Here is a 27,380-nt window from a genome sequence, read left to right as displayed (position 1 = left end):
TCATTTAATGTTGAATTTGAATCTGTTTACAGCATTTTTTTTTTGGAGGGGGGGTGTACAGTGGGTTTAGTTTTTCTGAATAAGGCTTTTGTTAAAGTTTAAACATGTACATACCTACTCATGAAGTGTCTAATTTTGGGCAACCGGGGACAGAGAAATCCTGAAAACATTTAGATTCGGCGTGCAAACATAAGAAGCAGGTATTTTTTTTTATGATGGGACAAAACCTTTTACTCCATAAGAATGTGGGCTCGACCCTCCCTGCAGTATTTTGTCTGGCAGTAGTCGCGTGCCAACTTCTGTGACGTATTTCCGGTATCTTTCACAATGCCCAAATCTTATTTGGTCCTGAATGTCGCATCACGTGTGGCTCAAACGTACTATGTGATCGCATGTGTCCAACGCTTTCGCCACAACGCGTCGCGAACGCGTGCGTCAGCGCCGAGGCGGACTGTTTGGAGCGTCGTGCCCGTGGAGAACTCACACTCCCGTCATCCCTTGCGAGCTACAGTAGGAACTCGTCTGCTGTCTACTCAAAAGACAGGTTTGCGGCGCTTGTGTGAAAGCAGCCGACTAGAGATCAATTAAAAGTTGTTAAAGTGTCGGGAAGACTTTGAACCTGCTGCGGACTGCCTCTGCTGCGTTGCTGAATTTAGGTCACAAGCCGCGTGGTAACACCTCCCTGGATTTGCTGACAGGACAGTCTCGCTTCCTCCCTCTCTTACCAGACAAGTCTCTTTCCCAGTGCCAACAGATACGATCATGCGACCTCGTTAATCATGTGCTGAAGACCTCATTGCGTTTGATAGTTGCAGCAATGCTGGCTGGAGTCAGGACGCGGGTTTCGACCTGCATCCTAACGCTGTGTTTTGTTTGTTTACACGGGACCGCCCTCAAACCGCAACTTTTCACCAGACTGGGTGGGCTGCCTTTCTCCACCGAGCCCCCCATCAGCTATAAAACACTTTACTTTGACCAGAAGGTGAGTTTGAAATATTTGTTTTAATTTTTTGTTTTTTTGTTTACATATCTTATGTCATGTCTTACACTCGCTTCTTCCTCTTTTACTTCTTTCTCTTTCACTTCACTTTTTACATAGTTGATTTGTACCTTATGAGGGCTGAATTTTGTAGCAAGTGTAAACGAGTAATGATCCAAAACAAAGAATAAAAGATCTCCATATTGGGCTTTAAAAATAGTGTGATTTAAATTGATATGCTCAGAGTGCTTATGGTGCAAAGCAATGTTTTCTGGAAATGTAATTGATTGTATTGAGTGATGACTCCTGGCTCATATCTAGTTTAATTACACTTTTATTTGCCACTACATTATTTGGGGTCATTGTTTTCTGTGTACAAATAATTTCGCCACTTGCTCTTTCTAAAATTCCCAATTCACTAAATTGTATAGAAGTTCATGCCTTGTGTCTGCAGACAATGGGGGTTTCCATCTGGCTTCCTGTAGTGAAGGGGAAACCATCACTATTGCCTCTGTTCCTGCCAGCAGATCTGTAACTCTCCTGCCTGGCTGCCTGCCTAAAGAGGTCTCCAGGGCCCAGTGAATGTGAAACACTTTACCTCAGGGGGGTTTGAGAGATCTTCACTCAGCCTGTACATTTTCCTTTTTTTTTTTTTTTTTTTGTGACTTCATGGAGATCCAGGTTGCATGTTGAGGGTTTGTGGTGGCATGCAGCACATCACCAGGTTTGGAGTGAACCTGACCCATACAGTCACAAGACTTTATCTCACTCTCCCATCACTGCAGTCAGGGGTGTTGTGAAAGGTGAACTTGACTGCTTTACTTACATTGAAAGAGTGGCGTTGGTTTAAATCAGAATAATTGTAATGATTAGAAAATGGCCAGGGGACACTCTTCATTGTGTACCGAATGTTCAGCTGCTGATTATGGAAACTTAATATTTATTGATCCCTTAGATCCTAACTCTCTATTAAACAGACTATATCTGAAGTTATCCCTCATCTGTGTTTATATGGTTGTTCTTCTGTGTGCACACTCCTGTTTAATGTAGTGATATTGATTCATTTAAGGCTGTTAGTAAAGCCTTTATCCTTCAAACTCATGTGTTTGTAAGCATTTTCAAGGAGTCTGGCTTAGAGGACAATCAAGTGCGCGTTACTAGCAACAATCCACACTGTTGTTTTGACCAATCATAAATATTCAGTGGTAGAAGATGAATGAGGTCAACAAATTCAGGTTCTTGTCCTCACTAAGTTTTAAATGTGGGCTCATACTCCTAATATTTCAGTATATTAGCAAAGTAGTGATATTGTTACCAGATCTAAAAAAAAAAAAAAAAAAAACTAAAAAAAACCCAAAACATGTTAGTTGTTGCAGCTTTTTAAAATAACAGTGATTTAAAAAAAAAAAAAAAAAAAAAACATTTTTAAAGCCAAAATGGGAAAAAAAAAAAGAAAAAAAAAGTTTGTTTTCAAATCTAGGGGGTTACTGCATTATCTGTTTTTTTTAGACCAGTCAGATAAAACAAGACATTTTATTGTACCTTTATTCTCTGGGACATTGTAATCGGCATGTTTCACTTTTTTCAAATGTTTTATTGAGCAAACAACTAATTGAGTTATCAAGAAAAAACCTTACATTAATTGAAAATAAAAGAAACAGCTGCAGACCGAAGTATTTACATACTATTAATTATGTGTGCGCACTAATCAGTGTTTGGCTTTTTGGACAATGCTCCACACCTGGTCCGACCCACGGCATCCTGTTTAATCAGCCATGTTGACAAGAAGATAAAGACCATTTCCTCCCTTCTGACGCCCACTGTCTCCTCTGATGTTGGGTATTTTAGCGAATCAACAATAAATTGTGTGCTTCTGCTTGACACGTACAACAAACAAAATCCTTGTAAACACCTTTTTTAAGTATCCGTTGCAAGTATACCGTTATCACAACAGAATCATCAATCACGCAGCCTTCTCTATACTTCGCTGCGCAAACTGCTGTGAAGAGGAGAGCACCAAGTGATCCAGCAGTTGTCGTCAGGAAATCCTCTTCACTGCATTCTGCTCGAAGACAATGAATGGAAGTGTCCTTTAGCATCCTTCAAATTAACTGCTGTGGTTTACTGGAGCTCGTGCTTTGGTTGCTTCCCTCATGTCTCTGTTTGCAGTACAACACATGGATACTTCTGTTCTTACGGATCAGTCAGCGTTCTGGCCGAGTGGATGTGCAGCTTATGCATAGAATTTTAATTGGAAGTAAAGTGCTGAAGTGCTGCCTGGAGTAACCACATGGTGGCACTACTTATCAGGGTGTGGGTGCGTTATGAAACCAATCTCAAAGGTGTTGTGATGTGCATACTGAGTGGGAGCGAGTGGTACAGAGCCTACCCGGGGTCCTTTAGCTGAGCCACTAATTGTATTCAACCACTTTAGTTTTGCCATTTAGATCATAGCCTTTGTAGGACCATTTTTCATCTGAGCTACAAAAGAATTTAGCTTTCAGTAAGTGAAGAGTTTTTATTCCCAAAATCAGATACAGTTTGAAAACTCAGGTTTAAATAGAGGATAACTTAAAAATTCTAAGTCCTTTATGTAACTTTTTAATCAACACAAAATACATTTATTTAAAATTTCTAACATCACATGTTGACCACTTAAACTTACTTTTCTGCCAGACTGCTGAACTTTTCCTTTAAACTGTCTCATGGTCCCCTCGCACTTAAAAACACTGCCAAGTGTGAAGGAGTCGAGGGCTGAATGAACACATTGAGGCCCCAGAATCTATTTTGCTGTCATTGGCTCATAAAATTACTGCCTCCTTTGTATCCACCGAGGAGGGAAGAGAACGAGGACGAGGGTGGGGGGGGGGACGACAAAACAGAAACATTTTGTATTAAGTGTTGGGGCTGTTTCAAGGGTTGGACAGCTCGGTAGCCTCATGGGGTTGTCTGCTCTGTGAAGTTGTTGTTTTCTTTCTGCCTTTGTTTAATAAAGAACACAGGAAATATGCTTGAAAGGGGAAGACACCCCAGAATCCCCGAGGTTTTATAAAAGGACATTTCAGAGCTCATCTAAAGTGGAACTAATGTGGCATCCCTTAAAATGGCTCCAACATTTTTTAATACAAATTGGGGCTAATTACCCAAGAATCCAACCTCGGGACTGTCATTTCACAACACCATAGTTGGTAAAGGGCCAGGTATCCAGCGATCACACCTAGCCCAAAGCAGTTTCAGTGGACCGGACTGCATCCCCTTGTATGTTGTGTGTTTGTTTGTTTTTTGAATCAACATTTCTGTTGACAAATGTGAACAGTTCTATAAAGATTGTCTTATTTTTATCTTCAAATTATGTTTTACATTTTGCACCAATGGCTTGTTCAACTGTTTTGTGCTTAAAAGGGAGATTTGAATGCTTATCATTAGTCTCACTAAGTATGAATGTGTGACAACAACTGGCTCAAACAGGATCGACTCAACAAGTCTCTTAAACAAAAACGGAAAGGTAAAAGCTTTTCAAACGATGAGTGGACATGTATCTAATGAATGAGTACCTCATTGTAAATGTCAGTCAGTGAGCTCATAACATAATCTGTAACACACGAGGGAGCAGAATTTATGGAAATACTCTCTTTGTTTTCTGGAATAGAAGTACCATTTACCACAAGCATACACAATGTCTGAGACTGTCTAAGTAAAGATTGTTTTCATATTTAATTGTTTCTGAAAATATGACTTGATACGAACAAGAAAGAGCCGTTCACAGTTCATTTGCTCTTCTGAACGCATTTATACTCATTTCATTTATCGTCTTGCTTTTATGCGTTACAGATTGATCATTTTGGATTCCTCGAGGATGGCACTTTCAAACAGAGGTACCTTGTGGCTGACCAACAGTGGCATCAGCCGGGAGGACCTATTTTATTCTACACTGGAAATGAAGGCGACATCGCCTGGTTCTGCAACAACACTGTGAATATCCAGATCGGATCTTTTTTTATTCACACTGCAAGTAATCCTCAGTCATATTCAACACCTGTTGTGGTTTTCTCTTCAGGGCTTCATGTGGGAAATTGCAGAGGACTTGGGCGCCATGCTGGTTTTTGCAGAACATCGTTACTATGGAGAGTCCCTGCCATTTGGACAAGACTCTTACAGTGTAAGTGAAGACACAGAGTGACATGCTACATATAAGTCTTCTTAAAATCTTTCTGATTACATGTTTATCTTTTAACTTTTTTGGTTCCAGGCCAGTAAATAATTGATATCATTACCAAAAATGTGCCTTATTTTTGAACATATTAATGATTCTTTACATGAAAATAAATAATTTAGCAGATGTAGACGTTCATTTCTGAAAAATAAAGTAGCTTAAGGTGTTAAAATAATAATCAGCCAAAGTAAACATTACATTCAGTACCTGAAATTAATTTGACATGAGTTTGTAATTTTTTATTTATATAATGTGTCCTTAATTTTGGAACTATACTCCTCATTTGCTTGCAGGACAACAAACACCTGAACTACCTTACCTCAGAGCAGGCCCTGGCAGATTTCGCAGTACTGATTCAGAACCTCAAGAGCACTTTACCTGGGGCTCAGCACAGCCCTGTCATCGCTGTCGGAGGTTCCTACGGAGGGATGCTCTCTGCCTGGTTCAGGATGAAATACCCAAATGTAGTTGTTGGGTAAGGTATTAGTGCATTTCAGGGAAATTACAGGTTAAAATATGATGTTTACAGTTCTAAATAGTGGGGGGAAAAAAGGATTGAAAACATTTGCTTCAGTACCCGAGAAACCACATGATGGTGCACGAACACATCGCAGCTTTGTGTTTACCTAAATGATTATTTCACACCGGAGGATACTGAAGAGACAACAAGCTCTGCCTACATTATCTCCTGCTGGCAAAAAATGTCTACAATAAACACTAGATGTTAACTTGAGCCAGCAGGAAGAATCTGCAAGGCACAGCACAAGTGGAAGACATTTGGTATCACAGCCTTAATCATCATGTTGTTGACCTCTATGCCAATTTTATAATCACAACTGAAATGATAGCTGTAGGGTTTGTGTAGTTTGTGAGAGTCCAAAATCATTGAAACGTTTTTCTTTTTCTTGTGTTGCAGAGCGCTGGCGTCCTCCGCACCAATATGGCAGTTCCCTGGTATGGTGCCATGTGGAGACTTCTACAAAATAGTAACACAAGACTTTGCCAAAAGTGGCTATAATTGTGATGCAAACATCAGAAAGTCATGGAACGCTATTAATAATGTCTCTTCCACTGGTAAGTCATGCAGTCATGATTAGCTGATTTGTCTCAGCTTTTATAGTGTAGGAAATACTTTCCAATTTTTGAATTTGAGTTATTGAAATAATCTGTTATGCAGATTTTAACATTACACTAAAAGAAGCATGTTTCATGCTGAGAGGTTTACGATGTTTATACTTTACGGGAAAGCTGACAGACAGATACTGGTCCTCTTCCACTCTCTATTTGTGGAGAACATTCTAACTTTTTCTGGTATTTCTTGGTATTTCTTACTGTCTGTAGTTGACAAGAGGAAATTCATTAAGACTGTTTGTATGTCTACCAAGATTGCGGGTCAACACCAACATTATATGACACTTTCTAGAAAGCTGCGAGGAAAGAGAAGGCAATCTTCTCTGTGGTGACTGTGAGTTGTTATCGTCAGGAGGAAATGGACGTGCAGACTACCTGTGTTCAGAGACAACTTCATACTTTCCAGTGTAGCTCTGTTACACCAATCCTGGTATATAATAGTTGTGTCACTTGCAGTTTATTTTTTTTAATCATTGGTCATGACCCTGAAACAACAAATTCATGGTTGATTGTTGGTACATTGTGTGAATGTCACCTGTTTTTTGTTTGTTGCAAAAAACGTCTGACAACTGAAAAAGTTTGTATGAGAAAGAAAGTATTTGAAGAACCAACGAGAGACTTGGAATAAAAGTAGAAACTGCTCTCAGGTTTGGTATTTGATTTGAATTTGATGGCTGAAGTATGAAGTATTTTCACAGGAACTTATTTAGGTGTCGGAAAGAGTCAATGTCCTGGTCCAGTTAAATTATCCTCCGTTAGCTTTCACTTCTGTTTCTTTTTCTAAGGATCTCCATCACCTCACACTAACAAACATGTTACTGATGTTTTACTGTTTGTATTTTAACTAAATGCGTATTTACTTCTGTCCTGGACAGTTAAGTTTAGGCACACTGTTACTTTAACTAAGATAAATTATGGATATAAAGTTCCAAGACTCATTGGAGCTGTAATCATGTAATGCTAAATAGTCATTGTTCCCTCTTGGGTAAAATGACAATTAAAGGTTTTAGTACCCAGTGGTGTAGCAGATACAACATTGAACATGCATGATACATTAAAGAGCAATTACTAATTTAATGACATTTAATCACATTTTTCTCTTTTTTTTGACAAGCGTCTGGTCTTCAGTGGCTGTCAGAAGAATTCAGTTTGTGCGCCCCTCTTAAAAACAAGAATGATGCCGTCAGCTTCAAGAACTGGCTTCAAGAGACTTGGGTGAATCTGGCCATGGTGGACTACCCGTATGAAGCTAATTTCCTCCAGCCACTGCCTCGCTGGCCGATCCAGGTACAAGCAGCAGACAGTAGAATACCATAACTACATTCAAATGAGAAAAACTGGGTTTGGTTGCTTTCCAACATGACACAACATTTTGTCCAATAAAATAGAACATTTAGTTGAACTTTATATTGATTTTCTTTCTTTTTTTTTTTTTTTTTACTTTATTGCAACTTATTTCTCTTTGGTTAAGCACCTAATTTGGCCTGACAGCCTGTCGGCAATTGAAATGACTGTGCGATTAAACCGATTGTGTTACAAGTGTTTGTTGTGTTCCTCCAAGCTTTTGTTTACAACAGCTGTCAACTAACTTCATTAATATTCATAAGGATCTGGTTTCTTTTAGATTTTAAGTATTCTTTAGATGAGGAGCTACAAGTGAGCCACCGTTCTTTTCTTGTCTCGCCCCAATAGTCCTTTCATTTGCACACTCCGTCAGATCTCTGAGGTGTTCCTGTTAGGACGCTCACATGGCACCGCAGAAAGAGGACAATTTGCCCAGTGTGGCTCATGAGGTGGTCAAACAAACGTTAACCACTTGTTTGAATGGGACTGTAACAAATACTTAACTGGACACTTGATGTGAAAAAGTAATCACAGTAACAGTAAAGCTTGTCATGTTATATAGGTGATGGGGAGAAAAAAAAAAAGAAACTCTTCCTGTTGTCAACATTACAAGATGTCTTTTGTTATCATATAAAAGAGCTTGTGACAGTACAGCGGCTGTTTTCCAGAGGCTGATTGACTTGGTGTAGTGTATTCTACCAGTCACCTTGGCATGTCACGTGTATAAACCGACCTCTGCTATTGACCCCCGACTCTCTGTTTGGGGCTTCAGTATGCCTCCAAGTGGATCACACGGGAATCTCATACTTCAACTTTTACCAGTGTGATACATTTTTAGATATTTATTATTAGGTCGCTGAATAGATCCAGGAGCATCATGTGAGGTGAAATAAACACTAAATGGTCATTTTGAGTTTTTTGGCTCCTTGCCTTTAATGTATGCGACCCCTATGGGTGGTTTAAGCGGTTTAGGCAGTGGGTGCAAAGAGGAGCTTTTTTAATGACAAAGCTAATGTGATTATCTGAGTGAGTGTGAGAACGGGGTATTGAGGGCTTAGAGGAGGGAAATCTGTTGGCAGAGATGAATGTATAAGCCTAATCCTATCTGAAAAGTAAGGAGAAGATGCTTTGGAGCTATTGCAGTGTTTTTTTCACAGTATAAATCTTTAGTTGGACATGCCTGTGGCCCTCCTCATCCATCGACCACCAACTCCTCCCCGGCCCGCAGACAAAAGCCTTAGTAACAGACTCCACACTAGTGCAGCTCCCCTCCAACCTCTAAACAAGAAAGCCCAGTTTCTGTGCCTCACAAAGAGTGCAGAACAACAGCCACGGCCAACTCTGCTGCTGCAACCATAACAACACGCAGTGAAATCAAACAGGAGCTGAAACTCAAATATTTATCATCCATGCTATTAATTCTGAGAAATCAGCCATGGCCAGACAAGAGCAAAACCTGTAAATTTAAAAATCATTTAGATCATTGTCTTCAAGTAAATGGATGGTTTTGTTTCTCTTGTGCCAAGATTAGAGCAATAAATTCAAGTTCATTCCAGGGAATTGCATATGCAAATCAGGCGCCACCACTTTTTATGTGGAAAAACACTTTCCCAAGAAAGCAATCTTCAGTCCTGTAAACAACTTGGGTGTCAAGAGAATTGGATATTTTAGTTTTCTTTTCTAATCTTAGTTAAAAAAAAAAAGAAGAAATCCTGTATCTTTCAAAAGATAGAATAGCTAAGTCTAAACTAATGTCATCAAACTACCAATTACTTATTGTTGTTTTTACTTTTTCTGTTTTCAAGGTGGTGTGCAAGTATCTCAATTGCCACTCCGCCGTGTCTGACCACCAGCTGCTGCACGGTGTGTCCCAAGCAGTGAAGGTCTACTACAACTACACCGGAAGCTCCCCCTGTCTCAACACATCTCAGACAGCAACCAGCAGCCTTGGTGCACTCGGCTGGTTTTACCAGGTGCATAACACGGTGCAAGGATTAGTCATGTCATGCTGAATAAATCGGTGCACAGAAATGTCAGTGGGCAGCTTTACCTGTCACGATGAATACGTGTTCAATCCCTCATCCCCAGGCCTGCACGGAGATGGTGATGCCCATGTGTACCGATGGCGTGCAGGACATGTTTGAGCCCGAGGAGTGGAACTTCCAGGCCTTCTCTGATGAGTGTAACGCCATGTTTGGTGTCAGGCCGCGGGCTGACTGGGCAGGCACAGTGTTTGGGGGAAAGGATATCGCCTCTCATAGCAACATCATCCTCAGGTAAACATCGCTTGCAAAATGCCAGACTTAAGCAGAACGTTTCCTGTTTTTTGTTGGTTTGTCTTGGGAAGTGAAAAACAAAACTTTTATTGGAGGAAAATTAAGACACAGAAGGTAGACATGTAAAACTAAAATGACTTTGTTGCTCCATCACAAACATTTAAGAGGGTCATATTAGGTTGAATGCAGCTCTAGCTTCTGCCAAGATATAAAACGGTCTGACAATCAGCAATTTGACATGTGAGTTTTGAAAGTGTCGTTTGATATTGCTTTAAAAACTGGAATAAAAACATATTGAAAGCCATAACATATGCTAGTCATCATAAAAGCACAGTCAATAAGGACCATGGGTGGTTCAATCACTTAAAAGTACAAGTGTTTTGTTATTTCAAAGATTTTAATTGGCAAAGCCCAGCAGACACAGAAATGAAAGAACATGAGGAATAAATGCAATAGGTTGATACATTATTTTACTTCATATGCTTTCTTTTTGTGTTTTCTTTTTTCTTATTTGTCTCTAAAGCATTGACACATTTTTTTTAAGACACCACGGTTCACTGGAAGTTCACAAAACGTGTCCTAATTGTTTACATACTGGTACTAGAGTCTATACAAAAGGTTTGTATGCCAGACATCAGCCATGATGTTAGTTTCTTGGTCATGATCATGCTTATACGTTGTGTGTGGTTCTCAGTGCACATGTGTCTGCTGTTGAATTTCAGTAATGGAGGACTGGATCCATGGTCGGCGGGTGGAGTCACTCACAACATAACAGACTCTCTGGTTTCCATTATGATTCCTGACGGAGCCCATCACTTGGACCTCCGCTACAGCAATGACCTCGATCCTCCTTCAGTCCGTGCTGCCCGGGCATTAGAGGTGAAGTATTTTCGGGAGTGGATCAAGCAGGCTAAAAAGACACATCAAACTCAATCGAGTCTCTCGTCTGCAAAAGCGGCGAATTTCTACCCAACAGATATTCATGATGTCTGAGATTTAGCTTTAAGTTGTGTGACACGGTGTTTCACACTCTCTTTCATTACACCAAAGTTTGTCCCTTTTTTAATCAGTTTCTATTCTAATCATAAAGCAACGTTCAGCGCTGGAATATCAAAAGACTTTGACATATTTACACTCACTCCATTTATTTTTGCCAAACTACAAATTTTCAAGGGCTTTGAAACAAGAAGGTACTTTATTATCTCAACTTACAACTGTTTGTCATGTAAAAACTATTGATAACACCGCTGTGGTGTAAATATTTACTCATGTAATCCCACTGTCATCATCCAAACACTGGATGATCCTCATTAGTTTTCTTCTGTCATGGAAAGTTTGCCAAAACCCAGTGAAGCCTGTCTGCATATAAGCTATGGTTTTCTTCTTTTTCACTCGATGTTACAATCAGGGCAGCATTCACAGGGACTCATGTCCTTGATGTCATTTAGATTAATTCTTACAAATGTATACCCCTTAAGTTTGTTGTTGTCATTCTTTTTATTTAGCTGTTGTTTTCATTTAGGTGTATTTGTTCTTTCAAAGTAGGTGTATTTTGTAATATGCCTCCTAACACTTAAATAAGTCTCAGGAGAAAAGTATGACACCAAATATAAATCAAATCCAAGTTTTTTAAGACGTACGCTGCACTTATAAAATTAATTTGTTGTAATTTATTGAAGATCAGTGCCTGCTCTGCTTTTTAAGTTTTCTATTTGTCTTATACCAGTGAAACGGATTAAAATGTTGCCAATCTATTGCCAAATAATCCTTCTGACTATCTTTTGATGATATATGGATGTACTGTTCTTCTGCAGAGCTGACCCTTTGTCATGTTTCAGAAAGACTGAGGCCTTTAAGTTCCGTTTCCACCCAGCAAGAACAATTGTACGTGCTTGAGATTTAATAAAAACCCAATCGGAGGAGGCCAATAAAGTGAGTGGTGGGAGGCTATTGCAGCTATGCCTGCTGACCTTACCCCTGTGGACCAACCTGTGGGATTCCCCCTCGGCACGCATTGATTCACTGGCTGCCATTAAAGCCCTAAATTGTGGCACCAAGGCAGCTCATAGACTCTGGTTTGTTCCCCCCTGCAAGTAATATTATTAATACAACGCCTGTGGTGCCAAAGAGGTTGAGAAGGGTTGATGGAAGGTTAAGAGTGAGGCGCTGAGTGCATGCAGGAATCGGCAGGGACACAGAAGCCTTTTGTAATTCACCATGAAGTTACTTTTTCTTTTTCTTTTTTAAATGTCACGATAAAAGACTCGAATGTCATGAAAATCCTTTGAGACTAAGAGTCTGACTGCCAATGAAAGCACGTCTTCTTGCTTAGTCATTTTCTTTGAACTAATCTGACCACTTCTTTTTTCACTCTTCATTCTTTTTCATTCTTTTTTTTTCTTGTTCCCTCTTCTTGTAAAGCAAAACTTCCTGACATGACATGACCCTGCGAAACAGATGGGAAACATGTCCTGCACTGGTATGTGGGTTGATTTTCTACCGGGAGACACAAAGCCGGACTTTTTGTCACAGGCTTGACTGAATTTCGGACACCTCCGTGGAAAGAAACATAGCTAAACATGGGGGAGGACGGGGTCTGTGCCACTAAATTCCCTCCTTAAACTTTTCTCAGGACTTTGAGAGGTCATTAATTTTGCTCGCCTTTTCTAGGTCTCTGACACTGGCCATCAATCAGAGATGTTATTAGTATTCGCTCAACCTCAAACTCTGTGCATGTCCCTGCTCAGACAGGGACCACACACTAGTAGGAAGAGATTAAGCCTGTGCGTGTCACATCACGTTGTACTGAGCACCCCACTGCCTTAGGGATGGGTGCTGCTGCATAAGTATTGTAAGGGACAGAGGGTGCGATGTTAATTTTTAATAATATAGAACCATATGCTTGTTTTGGGAAAAGTCGCAAAATGTCACTAAAGATTTTCTCTAAATTCATCTTTCCCCAAGGTCCAAACTTTTGAAAATGCCATCCATAATTTTATGATTTTAACACTAAAATAAGCAGTGTTATATTACAGGAATAATTTTTTTTTTTAAAACTTCACACTTTAAGTCTTAAGAGTAGTCAAAAAACCTCATCTGTGTGCTCTCTGTTTATTTATATATATATATATATATATATTTTTTACAGCTAGTCTGCCATAGCCCATCCCCTCCCACCCTCTCAGCCTTTATGCCACAATGGAAACTTGTTTCCGGGATCTGTGCGTCAGGGTCTGTGATGTGAATGACCCACCAGCACAAAAGCCAAGACCCCCTGACTAGACAAAAGGGGGATATGGCTGCCATGACTGTGATGATGTCACTTTGCCAAAATTGTGCTGCTAGCAAAGAGAGGGAGGCAAAATCACTTTGCGCAGGCATTAAAAAGCTCAGTACTCCTCCACGGAAACCATAAGATGCTGTGATATACTGCAGCTGTTTTCGTCCTACACTTATAATAAACTAGTAAAGTTTTTAATATCACCTCAAAGCTTTTAGTCGAGTAAAGTATTAAATTTGAATTTGAAAATGTAAGCCAGGCATTTATTTTGATAAATATATGCCTAACAGGTGAAAAGAGTACAACTTAATATTGACCGTCTCACATGCACTCTCTTTTTTTAGGTAAAATCAAAAATATTTTTTATTACGAGCCGTGTAAATAGCAAATAATCTCTGTTTTGTAACCATTAGTTGCTTTTAGATTGAAGTTTTTTGGGGATTTCTCAGTCAAAGACTTGTATTGGGCCACAGATAATTAGCACCATCAGTTTCACTCTCCCTTTTCACTACAGGAATTAACATAAGAAAGAATTTTCCACCGCTTCAGCCTTTTTTGTCTCTCAAACCCTTAAATGACTCACTGCTTCACCACTACATGGATTTTTGAAAAAAGGGAGAATCTTCAGTTTTTATCCTTTCAATTACTCAGCTGCAACATCTCTTTGAATAGGAAAGATAAATGAAGGTTTAATAAGATCAAAGGATGCGCCAGAGAGATAGATAGTTAGCATTTTCTGGTAACTACAGAAACTAGAAAATAAAGTGTGCAAAGAGGTTTACATTTTTAGTTGTATAGTTAAACTATGTCAGTCAGTCCAATCTCTCAAAATATTCTTGAAGTGCAATTGAAATTCCACTTAAATCCAGATAAGTGCTGGCAACATGACAGTCTGGCTCTTGGACACATCCTCCATTGTATTCACTGCTGGCCAAGAAACTTCCTGTAAATACGTTATTGTTTACAACAGAAGTTTCATACCCAGGATTTCTTTAGGTCAACATTTCTTCTGGCACACTGAGCCTGAACTGCACTTTATTCCGCTTTAATTTAACAGCTCCGGCAGCTTTTCTAGTTAAATCGACTGTTCATTATTGAGACCCATTTTACGAAGGGGCTGTGAGGTGCAATTTAATGAATCTCTGGCACAAAGCTCCCTTTCAGTGCTGCGCGAAGAATAGAGGCTATTTAGACCCTGTAGGGCTTTATGTCAAAGGCAGCCCATAATAGTTGTCAGGCCAGGGCAGAAATTCCCACTGGCCTGGGAATGCACTAGAAATCAACTTTTGCCATGAGCAGATTAAGACACAAGCAAGCAGTTGGGAAGATTCTCCCAAATAGTGGCATCTGTTTGGGCACAAAGATTTTCCCACAGAACGAAGCCTTTCTCACTACTGTATAGCTGTGATTTGATAGTTGGGTTTGTTTCAGTGACTAAATGAACAGTAATTAGATTACAAGTTAACTCTTATTTGGCAACCCAGACAGGAAACACACTAGGTATGATGATTGCGTCGTGGTTTAAGTTGTTTTGAAAAGCAAACAAGGATCACATAAATAGTGAATAAATAAATAAATAAATATACGAACACTCGTATAAGTTGAGGGTTTTTGAGGGATACTTAACTTTGAAGATTGTTTTGTATTTATTTTGGTTTTAAACATTTTCTTTTTGATAATCATAGAAAACAAAAATGAAAAATTGTTTCACACAAATAGAGAGATTTCTATACTACAATCCTGCCTGGCAAATACTTTCTACTTTAAAAGCTTTTCTTCTCACTGTTACAGTAATATCTTCCAGTTTCACAAGAGCTTTTTTGGTCCAGAGCACACACAAACAGTTAAAGTAGAGGGGGAAAGTTTTGACAGAGGTTATTGTCTTCAGCTCAGCAGGGAATTTCAGACAAATCCCTCTTAGATGCAGGTGGTCGGGCACAAGCAAAGAGTTAAGTCCTGCGGTCCTTTTGCCCCTCCTCTTTGATGTTCTGACATCATTAGTCCAGCCCCCTGAAAGATCTTGCTTTCCTCAGAGCCCCTCACTTCTACCCTGGAATGTTTACAGGAACTTCATGAGCAGCATCAGGACCAAGTGTTTGTCAAAGGAAAAAAAAGACATGCTTTGAAGACATTTTCAGTTCAGGGATCACAGTGGATGCCACAGGTGTAGTTGCTGGACTCGAGAGAGTAATGGCTGTTCAGACTGCAATCATGAACCCTCAGTTCATGAATTTCTGCTTTCCTGGTTCTGTGATGGAGTACGACATGGAAAAAAGTCTGGATGGGAGTCTCCTGGGTGAGACAGAAAATGACGAGGACTACAGAGAGACCACTAGGGACTTGCTGAGCTTCATAGACTCAGCCTCCAGCAATATCAAGTTGGCTCTTGACAAGCCAGTGAAGTCTAAGAGGAAAGTCAACCACCGGAAGTATCTACAGAAGCAGATCAAAAGGTGCACTGGCATTATAACACCAGGAAACGTAGCAGAAGCCCCAGTTAAAAGACAGGGCTCCCCGTTGACTCAGCAGAGTCCTTTGCAGAGCAAAACTCTACCTAAGCGTGATGGGGTTCAGGCCAATTTACAGAGCAAGAGCTTGGCAGCTCTCTTCAGCCCTGTGAAAGATATAAGGGGTGAAAAACCTAAGAAGCCACCCCTGAGGCATCGCAACCTGCCCCCTTCTTTCTTTACTGAGCCTGCTAACTGCTCCAAAGTCAGCTCCACGTCTGGGATGACGCTGAAGGACTTGGAACGAGGCAACCCCGAGGCTGCAGAATTCTTCGAGCTCTTGGGACCTGATTACAGCAACATGGTCAGTGACCAGGATATTTATTCGGGCATGCCGCTCCGGGTGCAGCCAGAGTTGGGAGGACTGGATCCTGCTTCCTACGATGCTCACCATTTAGTCGGTGGTCTCCTCTACTCGGAGCCCTGGACTAGCTGCTCAGGACCCACTAAGAAACTGGGGGAGAACCTGCGTACAGGCCCGGCCCAGCCTCCTGTCTACTGTCAGTCTGAGGCTGCTTCGGGCCCCATAGAAGACAATGCACTGTGCACTTTGGCATTCCCGAACTTCTTTACAGACTGCTCCATACCTCAGGTCACTTATGATTTAAGTGGTGGTTATAACAGACCTAATTATTCATCTCTATGAGAAGCTGACAATTCTGATGTTAGACATGCAGGTGAAAATTGCAGAGACAAGTTTAACAGTAGTTTAAGAGAGTTTAATATTACTGTATCTTATTTGTTTATCTGTTGTGGAAGTAATATTGCAATTGGAAAATATAGAGCATCATCCCTGCTCAACAAAATATGTTTTTTTCTCTCTCATTAGAGTTTAAAAAAAATAAATCTGGATATCCCAGTTTCATTTCAACCACAGCTTTGTTTATTGTTAAATTGCTTCATGGAATTTTGTTTTTATTTTTTATCTCAGGCAATTTTCAATCCCATCTTGAATGAAAATGCATATGATTTTAGATTCCATTTTGTCAATGCAACTTATTCTTTTGGGAATTTGTTAATCAGAAATTAGGTTACAACATTACATATTTTACAAAAAGAAAACACGAGCAACAGAAATAGTTATTCATTTTTCATTCATTTTTGCCAGAAAGGAATATTATAGAGCTGTACAACAACAAGAGGCACTTTTAAAAAAAAATCCTTGTTAGTAACAGTTCTGTGCAGCAACGTGAAAGGGAAAAAAAAAAAAAATCATCTTGCTGTAAGAACATTATGATGATGTTTGATGCCCTGTTTGCTTTACAAAATTGAATAGCTCTGAATTCATTTTCAGCTGGCAGACTGACCACTTGTGCCCTTTTTTGGGGAAAATCCTTCAATGTATCTAGGTATTGTAAGAAGACAAAATAAAGCTGGTCTTTATTACTGTGTCTGTTTTTGTGTTAATCAAAAACCTGCATGAAGACTGTGTATGTCTGTAAAATATGTTTGTATAGTTATGTGCAGTGTTGAGCAGTGTTAGAGAAACTGCGCTGTATGATTATTTTAAAAACGTCTTTAGGGTCACATAACAGTCAGATACCTCAAAAGTTCATGTCAATGTTAAGCCTCTTAAAACCCTTAATTGACTTCTTAATTTTTGACTAACAAACTTATTTCTCCAAATGACCAAAGATGGAAGAAATGTGACCTATTTATAGTCAATTAAATTTACACTAATCCACTGGTTTATTTGGTGGCTCAATGTTTAATTATTGGCCTTGTGCCAATAATCGCTGATATATGTTGGAAAGTGTTTGAGTTAGGTTGACTGCACGGGGACTTAGTCTTAAAACCTCTCAATGTAAGTAAGACCTGCACAGGAGATCTCTCCCTGGAGGGTTGAACGCCACAATCCTACTGACATTATACATTAACACCCCCCTCTGCTGGCTGTTGAAGGTTCACTCATTTACATTCTAACATGGAGGACAATCTCATCGTGGTGCAGAAATTCTGGTCAAAGTATCCCTCTTAAGTCTGCATGGTGAACTCTTGATATTGTGAGACTGTGGCAGGAAGACTGATGAATTACAGGGTCGTCGATAAACCTGCATTAGGGCCTGCAAAACAATACGTTCTGGTTGTTGTCACATACACTAGAGACAAAAATAACATCATCTAAGTCTTTTCTAAGGAACAGGACTTCTCCTGTGATCCCTCTGTTTCAGTGTTAACAGAAACTACATAAGAGGAATTTGAATTCAATTGAAATTCTTGAGCTTATAATTCATCAAGCCAATAGGTTTATACATTTTGAAGAAATAGACTAACTGCTTTGTGTTAACTCATTGAACATGCACGATAGGTCTCAGCTATATCCATTACACTACAGTGTGACTGCACTACAGAGATTTGAGTTGTCCAGTATTTGGCAGCTCAGATTGAGTTCACAGGAGGTGAAAGTGCCAAGTTGTTGAAAAAGGTCAGACCGATGTTCAGCTTTTCTCCACAACTCACTGACCCATAGCTTTAAAACCCGGCGTCGGGGGGCGGGCCTGACCGGGTGATGCCCGCCCATTGGAACTCCTTGCAGGCTGAGTGGCCCCACCCTCACCTGTAACCTTTGTGATTGACGTAGTTTTTGACCTGTCACAGGCTGTAATTCGCAAGTGACGCAACGTTGTGAGTCACGACATTGCAGCTGCGCACCGGTTTTAAATTTTGGCGTGTAGAATTAATACGTTTGCAACTAATAGCGTTTACATCTACATTTGGAGCCTCCGCTGCCACCCGTGAGAATCTTCTTCAGCACTGAAGGAGCACAGAGCCCCCTTTTACTAGAGCAAAGCTTATGACTGCAGAAAGACTATTTACAGAGGAGATTCAATCCTGCAGGCACCAGCCGTGTCCAGCTTTTTCAGGGTTAACAACCACCACAAAGGGTGAGTTGAGTATTTTCTTATAGCCAATAAGATGTCTACTGCAGGTTGCTGTTTTTGGTGAAATTTGTAACCCCACGTTCATTTGTTCATTCATTCACCGAGGTTGTTTGGACCAATTATAATTTCGTTTTATTAAATTATTGTAGCCTAATAGTAGTAGTCAATAATAACTTGTCCAGTTATAAAAGGCTTTTAGAAAACATTTAAGTGCAGTGTAGTGTAGCACTGCACATGCACTGCTGTGTTGTTGCTATGTTGCAGTTGCCAGTATGATTTTGTGTGCCCCCCCCCTCCCCTCACAAAAACCAGATGCCCGTCCTATTGATTTGATAATCGAGAAAATATATGAAATGGCCCAGAGGACCGGTGCTGTGTGTGCAGGCCTTTTAAGCAGTTGCTCCACAAATACAGTAGATGGCAGTAATGTTCTACTGAGAACCCAGTTTAAACACCACTCCCATCCGGACAGGAATGATGTATGGCATTATGTATGTAAGTGAGGAGTTGGAGGTATTACAGCTTTCCACAAAATGAATCTGTCCTTAATTAAGTAAATTGGAGGGGAATGACTGGATGTAAACCATGATGTTCAATCTCTCAATATATCTCAGCTTTGGTTAAAAAAAAAAGGATTTTCATTCATCACCATTAAGATGCTTTTATCCCTGTAAGCATAACATATGATGACGAGCATATTCCTTTTAATGCACGCTCTACTTTGAAGGTAATATTGTATGAAAGTCTTTTTTTTTTTCTTCTGAAATTGGTCATCACTTCTCCTATGTCATATGCCGGTCAAAACAATATTTAGTGATTTGCAGTGTAGCTACAGAAAACTATAGACACATAAAGCATACAGATGTTCTGTTCCTGAGTTAACACCAGCTGATGCATTCAGATTAGGCCTGCTCTGATGGAACTGTATCCTGCTTTGATTTATGGCACACTGGAGATGCAATGTTTGTCAATGTGATTAGCAAGATCTGTGTTGGTGCAGACCTGAATACCAAGACCCAGATATCTAGGTAAACTAGATAATATACACCAGATTCGCTCCAGCATGTGACGTCCTACAATGAAAAAAAATGTGCACAAGCCGATAGTATATGACATATACACATATTAAATACAACCAGTAGTGAAGTCCACTGCAGGAAAGTTAGCGTCCAGTGGAAATTGAGTATTCACGTCTATACTTGCCCTCCCACTGACCTTTCACAGCTAGTCCTCATGTCTTGTTAACACCTCCAGGGTGGAGGCTCTGTGCAAGATGATATTCACAAGCGTTCATAGCTCTCTGGGACATGAAACTTTTGCCTCTGAGCTCATGTCAAGGAATAATTTTTACATTATTATATTATTAATATTTTTAACAGTAGATATAATATAAAATAATTTACATGTAGGCTATTAATGCATGACCATTATCTTAAATTAATTGCAGGAACTACAACAAATTAGTTTCATGCTTTGCTTTATAAAATTACCTGTAAATCTGTCAGGTCATCTGCTAATTATACTTTATCTGCTTATCAATTATACAAACCTTTGAAACTTCATGTTTCTTTTTACATATCTGCTCATATATATATATATATATATATATATATATATATATATATCCTCCATAATCCAGTATCGGTGAATAATGTCCTGACAGTGCCTTGCTATTTCCAGCCCACAGTGTATTTGATGTATTTTTTTTTTCCCTACATCCTTTGAAAGATTTTTTTTTTAACCCAAGACTTCAAATATGTTCTTTGTCCACAGCAAACTAAACTTTTGAAATCGTAAAATTCGGATGTGGTATTTCATTTCGTAGGCTGCTTGCCACCTTTCAAGGGCAGCCCACTGCGAGATGTGACTTCACAGTTACATTTCTTACATCTTGTATTGCAAGGTCTCAACCTGTGACAGCAGTTAAAATCCTGATCCGGTTTTTTGCCGAGTGGCAATGCACAAACGAGGAATTTGCTTTTGGTGTGGCGGAGCATCAATAAAAAAATGGAAAGTAAGAGGAAAAACTCGAATATACAAAGTATGATTAAAAAAAATAGAACAACCTCTATATACAGGTGATCAGTAAGCATTCGTTTTAAATTCGTATTGTATCCCTGCCTGATCCTATTCTCGTCTGTGCTGTGAGATTACCCCAAAATACAGTTTGCTCACAGCACAGTATCTTTCCATATGCATTTCATGTCTCAGTGCTTCTCATTTAAATCTGCACTCATTTTCAGCAGCTATGATGCACTGTTTTCCTCCTTGGGGTGTTGTGCGTATGCCTGCTTACATCTGTGTGTTTTTGTCAGTGTGATAACAATTGCAAGCTGTGCAGCTGACAAAAGTCTTTGAGATTAAAGACAATGCTGCCTCAATTTTTTTTTTATCTCCAGCAGATGCTTTCCATATTTACAAACACAAGTCTCATTCAAATCACGCTAATAAATCTCAACCTAAACGCCATTCCTTCCTCGCAAGACAGATTTTGATTGGTGCACTTGCTTTTGTTATCACTTCAAGAAATGTTCACTTAAATAAGGTTGAATGAATCAACCTGAGCTACTAAAAGAGTACAGGGAAGCGAAACTAGAATGTCACCATGGTAATTTCAATGTGATGCTGAAGGGACATTATGTTCTCATGATTCTGAAACATTTTCTTTTTCTCATTTTAGTATCACCACATTCAGAAAAGTAAAAATGGAATAAGATAATGAATAGATTTAATATGTTAAGTGTCTTTCACTTCCAACCCTCCATCCATCGTTGTCAGCTTCATGCTTGATGGAGCTAAGTATCAGAAGAATGTTTTGGCCAAGCAATTTGCACAGGTTCATCTTTTCATAGTTGGCCATGCTCCATCAGAGTCACAGCTAGAGATTTGTAGCCCCCAAGACAACAGCTAAACAGGAGCTTTAATATGCTGAATATCTGTTATCCCTCAAGTTTTCAAGGGAATTATTCACATTTTCTTCACCAAACTGTGTTTCTGTGCTTATTAAACCCAGACAGGTAACTTTGGCTCTGAGGTAAACTTTTTGTCGTTATCCATAACATGTGACCACAGGTGACAGTCAGAAAGAAGCTCTGCATTGTGTTCCTTTGTTATTTTTAAGATACAGTGCTAATATTGATGTGGTTAATGTTCCTAAGTGGCAGTCAAACTCTAAAACCTTCTTGGCCTTGTCGTAGCTCCACGCTCTCTCACGTGGATGGACCAGGTGACCTCTACCTGAGCTACAACCGCTGAATATTGTGGAGGTAATCATCATTTTGACTACTTCGTGCTGCAAAACGTTTGAGTTCACAAATGGTGGTGGTAACTTAATGTGAAAAACAGCAGCACGGTTTTATTTCATCCTGAAACTGGACACATGCCCTGCTGTGCACTGGTTTCCCTCCCAAACCTTCTTAATTTCCTAGTTTTAATGTTACACACTGGAGAGGTGGCCAGGAGGAACTATGCTGCACATCCTGCAGCACATCAAGGAGCATGATCATTAGCGGTTTCCAAATCCTCCAAACACATGTAAACAGTGTTTGTACATTTCTTCTGTTATCTTTAAGATAAAAAAAAAAAAGCATTTCCACATTCTATAATCATGCAGAGATACAAAGTTTGATCATCGCTTTAATCGCTCTCTTTCCAGCCTACTGGGGCTAATTATTCAGTGGTTCAGAATTCTTATCAACCAGGGAAGGTGTATTTTGATGTTCGAGAAACGTTTAAAATGTGTTTAATCTTTGCTCAGAATTTCTTGAAATGCAGACAGCAGGTGTCAGCAGCAAGCGCTAAGATAGTTAAAAACAAATGAACAATTAGCTGTGTTTCTTTTCTTACACTTGTCCAAAGTAACTATGTACTGTGTAATGGCTCAGCCAGGCGCTCCCACATAAAGCAAAACCGGCTTATTAATTTACTTGCCGGTTTGTTCTGTTACTCTGCTGCACTTCAGCGCCGTGTGGCAATCGCTGCATGAAAATTGATTTGGGTGGCAGCTGATGTTCAGAAGCTCAGCGAGCCAACTTCCATGTAGATACTTCCACCATCAGCATGAGTTTTGGGATGGACTGTACGGACATGGTTTACACATCAAGCTCTGTATGTCCCGTTACTGGCCAATAAATGAAAAACAATGGCCTCGCATGTTGAAGAGACCTTTTCTTAGACATTACAATCTTTTGATGAGGTTCCTATACAACTGACTAAACAATATAGCAGTATGATGAATATCTGCTGGCCAAAACATTCATACAGTAATTCAATAACAGTTTATTTAAACTGAATCCTTATTTTGTAGCCTGGTTATTAATCCTATACGTTTCTGAGTAATGAAAGGAACACTCATTATAATTGGCAGTGGCACAATTAAGAAAATTAGCAGTGAGACTCAGCAAGCTGTCACTTACCTTGAAGCCATTTTCTTTTTTAGTATGAAAAATAAAAAAAAACTGCATTTAAACTTCATTATAATTTTAAGTATAGTGACAGGCTCGAGAAACAAGATTGTTGCATAACACCTCTGCTGAGAGCTGGATATGTATAGCCTGTCTGTGGTAATTTCACATAGCCAAGTTTGCATGAAGCCATGATAACACTTCTGTTCTAATTTCTGCTCGTCTTCAAGGAAACGGGAGTAACATTCTCACCTCAAAACTGAAGTTACTTCAATTATGTTATTTGAATTGGCTCACAACAAAGCCCACTGAGTGGTTTATTGAGCTTTAGTATGTCTTACTGTCGTGCTGCAATTGTCTCTCTTATGCATGTCTTGATTTATGGCCCTTAACATTCTGTAAAAGAAAATGTCTCCCTGGCTACTGCCAGGTGTTCATGTTCAAAGAATTTTAGGATGTTGTGATGCCTTTCTGTTTTTGTCTCATGCCGATGGGCAGGATCTGATCTAAAGATATAAATGATATGCCTATCATGTGAAGGAGAAGGTGTATTCTACCACCTGCACATCCCCCGAGAAGCATAATAATCTTTAAAAGCAGAGACAATCCCATTACCTGTCACAGATTTCTTCCCTTCGTAATTGCCGTAGCCTCCCCTTTGGGAAGGATAAGAGGTGAAGGACGCCAGACTCTCTGATATCAGACTATCTTTAGGAAAATCTAGGGGACATCTATTTCGGTCTCGTCATTCCCATAGCATGGTTTGGCCTTTCTTCAAACCTTGAAAAAGGATTTTGGTATAAGACTTCACTGCAATGACATCAGTGCACCGTGACTTGATGCTAAAGACCAACAAACCCTGAGACTGTGTACCAGCAACAATTACCACACGTGTGTATATGTGTAAACTAGCGTCGCACTGGAAATATTGGATTGCCAATGTCTGTCTTTGATTTAGAATTTAATAGTAGCCCCCAAAAAAAAAATTGGGTTATGTTTACAGTCCTGCTTTTATGTCTGTGTTATTTAATGGGATATCTAAACAACTAGTTGACAGATCTCGATGAAATTTGGTAGCAAATTAGGCAGTAGGCCTAAACAATTTTCAGTTTAGGTGCAGAGCCACGTATTTACATTTTTATTTTTATTTTTTTTTAAAGATTTGTACATATGGAATATAACATTTCACTTGGTTAAACACACAGACTGTTGCCTCTACTTTTACGTCAAGCACCCCAATTAGAATAAATTAATTAAACAGGATCCAGAGGCCTATACTGTGAAGCAGGATATTGGGCTAGTGTGGTAATGTCAGGTTTAACCCTGCAGTGTTATGACAGTGGTTCACTTCTTACTGGGATACATTCCTGTGGAAACTTATGCTGCAGACCTAACCTGCTCTGCAGCAGGTTATTCCTGAGAAAACAGATCAAACGATAAAAAAGCACCGCCTACTGACCAATAAAACCTCAGAACAGCATCACCAATCATAGAAGATCCCGTGGATCTCGGTGTGTGGATAGTGATCAGGTCTCTGTGGAGGGAAGTTTGTTCAGAGACCAGCAAACATCTTTGGCTTTTCCTGATGATTTATAAGAGATATAGATTCCATTTACATTGTGGTTTAGTATACCAACATAGTTCTACAACAGAAAGTGATGCACTATAGCCTTGTACTTGTTATAGTGATAGCAGATGAAAGTAAGCCTGGCTACTGTAACAGTTGTTGCAGGAACTGACAGGACTCGAACACATGACTCAGAGACATTAGTGTAAAAAGTAAAGTACAAAATATACAGGTTAATCTTATTTGGCAAATCTGTGAACTCATCACATTGAATAATGAGCATGACATTAAACCAATTATTGTATTCTTTGTAGTATTACAATACATATAATGTTTATACATGTGTACATTTTCACTACTACATACTTTTGTACTTTATTATCAAAATATATTTATATACCATCTGACTTTTGTGTTGTATTTTTCTCACTAGATTTGTTTTACTAACTAGTTTTTGATGTTATACATCAAGAAGAATTCCTTGTTTGTGAAAACTTACTGGCAAAGCAGATTCTGAAAAATACATCAAAGCAGCACATTATTTTAATGGTATTTATTTAAATCCAGATGTACATCTGTGAAATAAATAAATATATATATATATGAAATAAATTCATAAACTTTCGGTGGAGCAAACAGAACACAACAAAGTATAGAGTTGTGGTTAACCAAGCTAAAAAAAGAAGAAGTAAATCACCTTTGTTCACACTGTCCTCCCAGGAGCTGCAGAAAGCTCTGTGCCTCTGTGTTGACCTGAGAGATTCTGTCACCGAAGATCACACAGTCCAGACGCTTGTTTGTTCTGCTCCTGCCGCTCCGTTTGTTTAGCTTCAGCTTCATATCCAAGTCAACCCAATTGCAGATTGTCAAAATACCTTGGGTCTTCTTGTCCAAAAAATGGCTCTGAGTTTTTCTCTCTTTCCCCAACAGAACAATAAATAAACTAAAAGATGTAGTTGTCATTCAGCTGAGGTAAAAAGACATTGTAAGCCAGTGAAAACTGAATCATCTGCAAGTTATGCAAGAAGCAGAAGCCTGAAATACTTGCACACATTGTATAAGCCTCTTTCTTTACATTGGAATAGAAATGTGTTAAAATAACATCAATTCAAAATATGGTTGTGACATTCATAATATTTTATGTTGCTGTTTTTTTGTGCTGCAACTCTCTCTTTTTTAAATTTTTTTTTTTAGGTTTAATTGATTTAATTCTGTATTTTGCTGGAGCTCATTTCTGTTGTGTTTCTAGCTCTTATCACTTAACCCTGTCGTCTGTTGAGATGACCTGACTAATGTCCAAGAAATTGTTCTGGTCAGGTGTATCAATGAATGAGACTGCTTTATGTGTTTGTTTGTTTGTAATTTGTTCTGCATCACGGTACAGGCTGAACGGTGCGTTTCTGTCAATGATGGCCTGACCCCATTTTTAATGAACTGTTTATCTGATGCCTGGTTGCTGGAAGTGTTTGATGTTTACCCATGGAAACACAGAGGAAGAGAACTCCTACTTATGACATTTTGTTTCGTGTCATTTGAAATGTGCAGATTTTTGTACACTTTTAAGGAGCAATAAGAGATGAAAGGAGGAATGATCTCAAATAATTCATACGAATATGTCTTTCAGTGACAGCTCTCAGGGTAATCACTGCTGTTTCAGTTTGTTTTGTGTAAGACAGGTTATCTCTCAATGCGATACTTGTGATATGATCAAATATAATGCACTGATCTTCGAGAAAAAATCAGGACATTGCAGCAGTCAAAAATATATTAGCAGCATACATACAAACCATGTCTTCAAAATCCAGCAGTTTTGTCAAAGGCATGTCAAAATTGAATTAGACCTTTCATACCTCCAAGTGCTTTACAGAATGCAAGACAAACAAGTAATAAAACCTATAAAAGCAACACACGATTAAAAGCACAGAGAAAAACAATAAAAGCAACTTTTAAAAATGGAGTCATGTCAATTATAAGCCGTGGTAAACACATCACTTCATCATACGAGCTACAAGCAGCTTCACCATATTTAGATTTCTGGGAACTTGTATGTCAACGTCAGTAGATGACCACCTCTACAATTATATACATACAAACATAACAGACTCTTATTTACATGAGTTCTAATGTGTACATTTAGTTTGTCTGCTGAAAAGACAGCTTTCTTGACCTTCCTGAATAAATATTTTACTCCAACTTACGGTGACTTGATCAGGGGCAAGTCGCACAGTAAGACTTGATCATTCTCATATCAAAAGTTTAGCAACAACATCGAAACTATAATGTAATATCTAGTTCTGACCTGCTTTGAAATGAAATAGTTATTTAAATGCTGTTGAAACAGTTGTTATCTGAAATACACGTTATAAATTTGACTTTTCAACCAAATTCAAACATCACAAAGTAAATTCTTTATTAACAAGTTTACTAAACTAGTTGCTATCAACAAGTTTCCTATCCCAGCTTCATTATAAGTCTGAAATGTCCCACTAGTGAAAAAAAATGTAAGTTATACAACTGTGTTGTGCACAAAGTTTGTTCTTAAGACATGTCAGCAACACAATGACCATAATAATAATAATAATAATAATAATAATAAAGCAATGTATCATTTGTTATAATATTTTGCAACCCTTACTGCCATTTAAAATGAGAAATACTCTAACTATGGAAATAGTGACTGAGTTAATGTAACAGAGTTAAAGAAATGACATTATAAAGACACCGTGCCTCTTTATGCCCTTGTTAATGTTTTTTGATATGCTAATGTATGCAGATCAAGAGTTCATTGGCATCTTTGT

At 39.0% G+C, this 27,380-nt stretch overlaps 2 protein-coding genes across 2 annotated transcripts; both read left to right on the top strand.

The window, feature by feature from the left end:
* The first annotated feature begins 125 nt into the window (after positions 1-125).
* Positions 126-12,123, top strand: prcp (prolylcarboxypeptidase (angiotensinase C)). Its single transcript, XM_069707343.1, has 9 exons — positions 126-982; positions 4,811-4,951; positions 5,037-5,138; positions 5,486-5,667; positions 6,109-6,266; positions 7,438-7,610; positions 9,473-9,640; positions 9,756-9,943; positions 10,666-12,123. Exons 1-9 carry the CDS (start codon positions 818-820, stop codon positions 10,934-10,936), a joined length of 1,548 nt encoding a protein of 515 aa, XP_069563444.1. The 5' UTR covers positions 126-817; the 3' UTR covers positions 10,937-12,123.
* A 3,164-nt stretch (positions 12,124-15,287) lies between these two features.
* On the top strand, positions 15,288-17,121 carry LOC138625978 (protein FAM181B). Its single transcript, XM_069707340.1, has one exon. The coding sequence runs from the start codon at positions 15,414-15,416 to the stop codon at positions 16,374-16,376; it is 963 nt and encodes a 320-aa protein (XP_069563441.1). The 5' UTR covers positions 15,288-15,413; the 3' UTR covers positions 16,377-17,121.
* The last annotated feature ends 10,259 nt before the right edge of the window (positions 17,122-27,380 follow it).

This window comes from Brachyistius frenatus, unplaced genomic scaffold (genome assembly GCF_029030835.1).
Source record: "Brachyistius frenatus isolate BFR_SWC_R1_liver_20210118 unplaced genomic scaffold, ASM2903083v1 Contig_68, whole genome shotgun sequence".
NCBI classification, from domain to species: Eukaryota; Metazoa; Chordata; class Actinopteri; family Embiotocidae; genus Brachyistius; species Brachyistius frenatus.
Note: the sequence above shows the minus strand (reverse complement) of the source record. Positions and strands in the feature narration are given on the sequence as shown.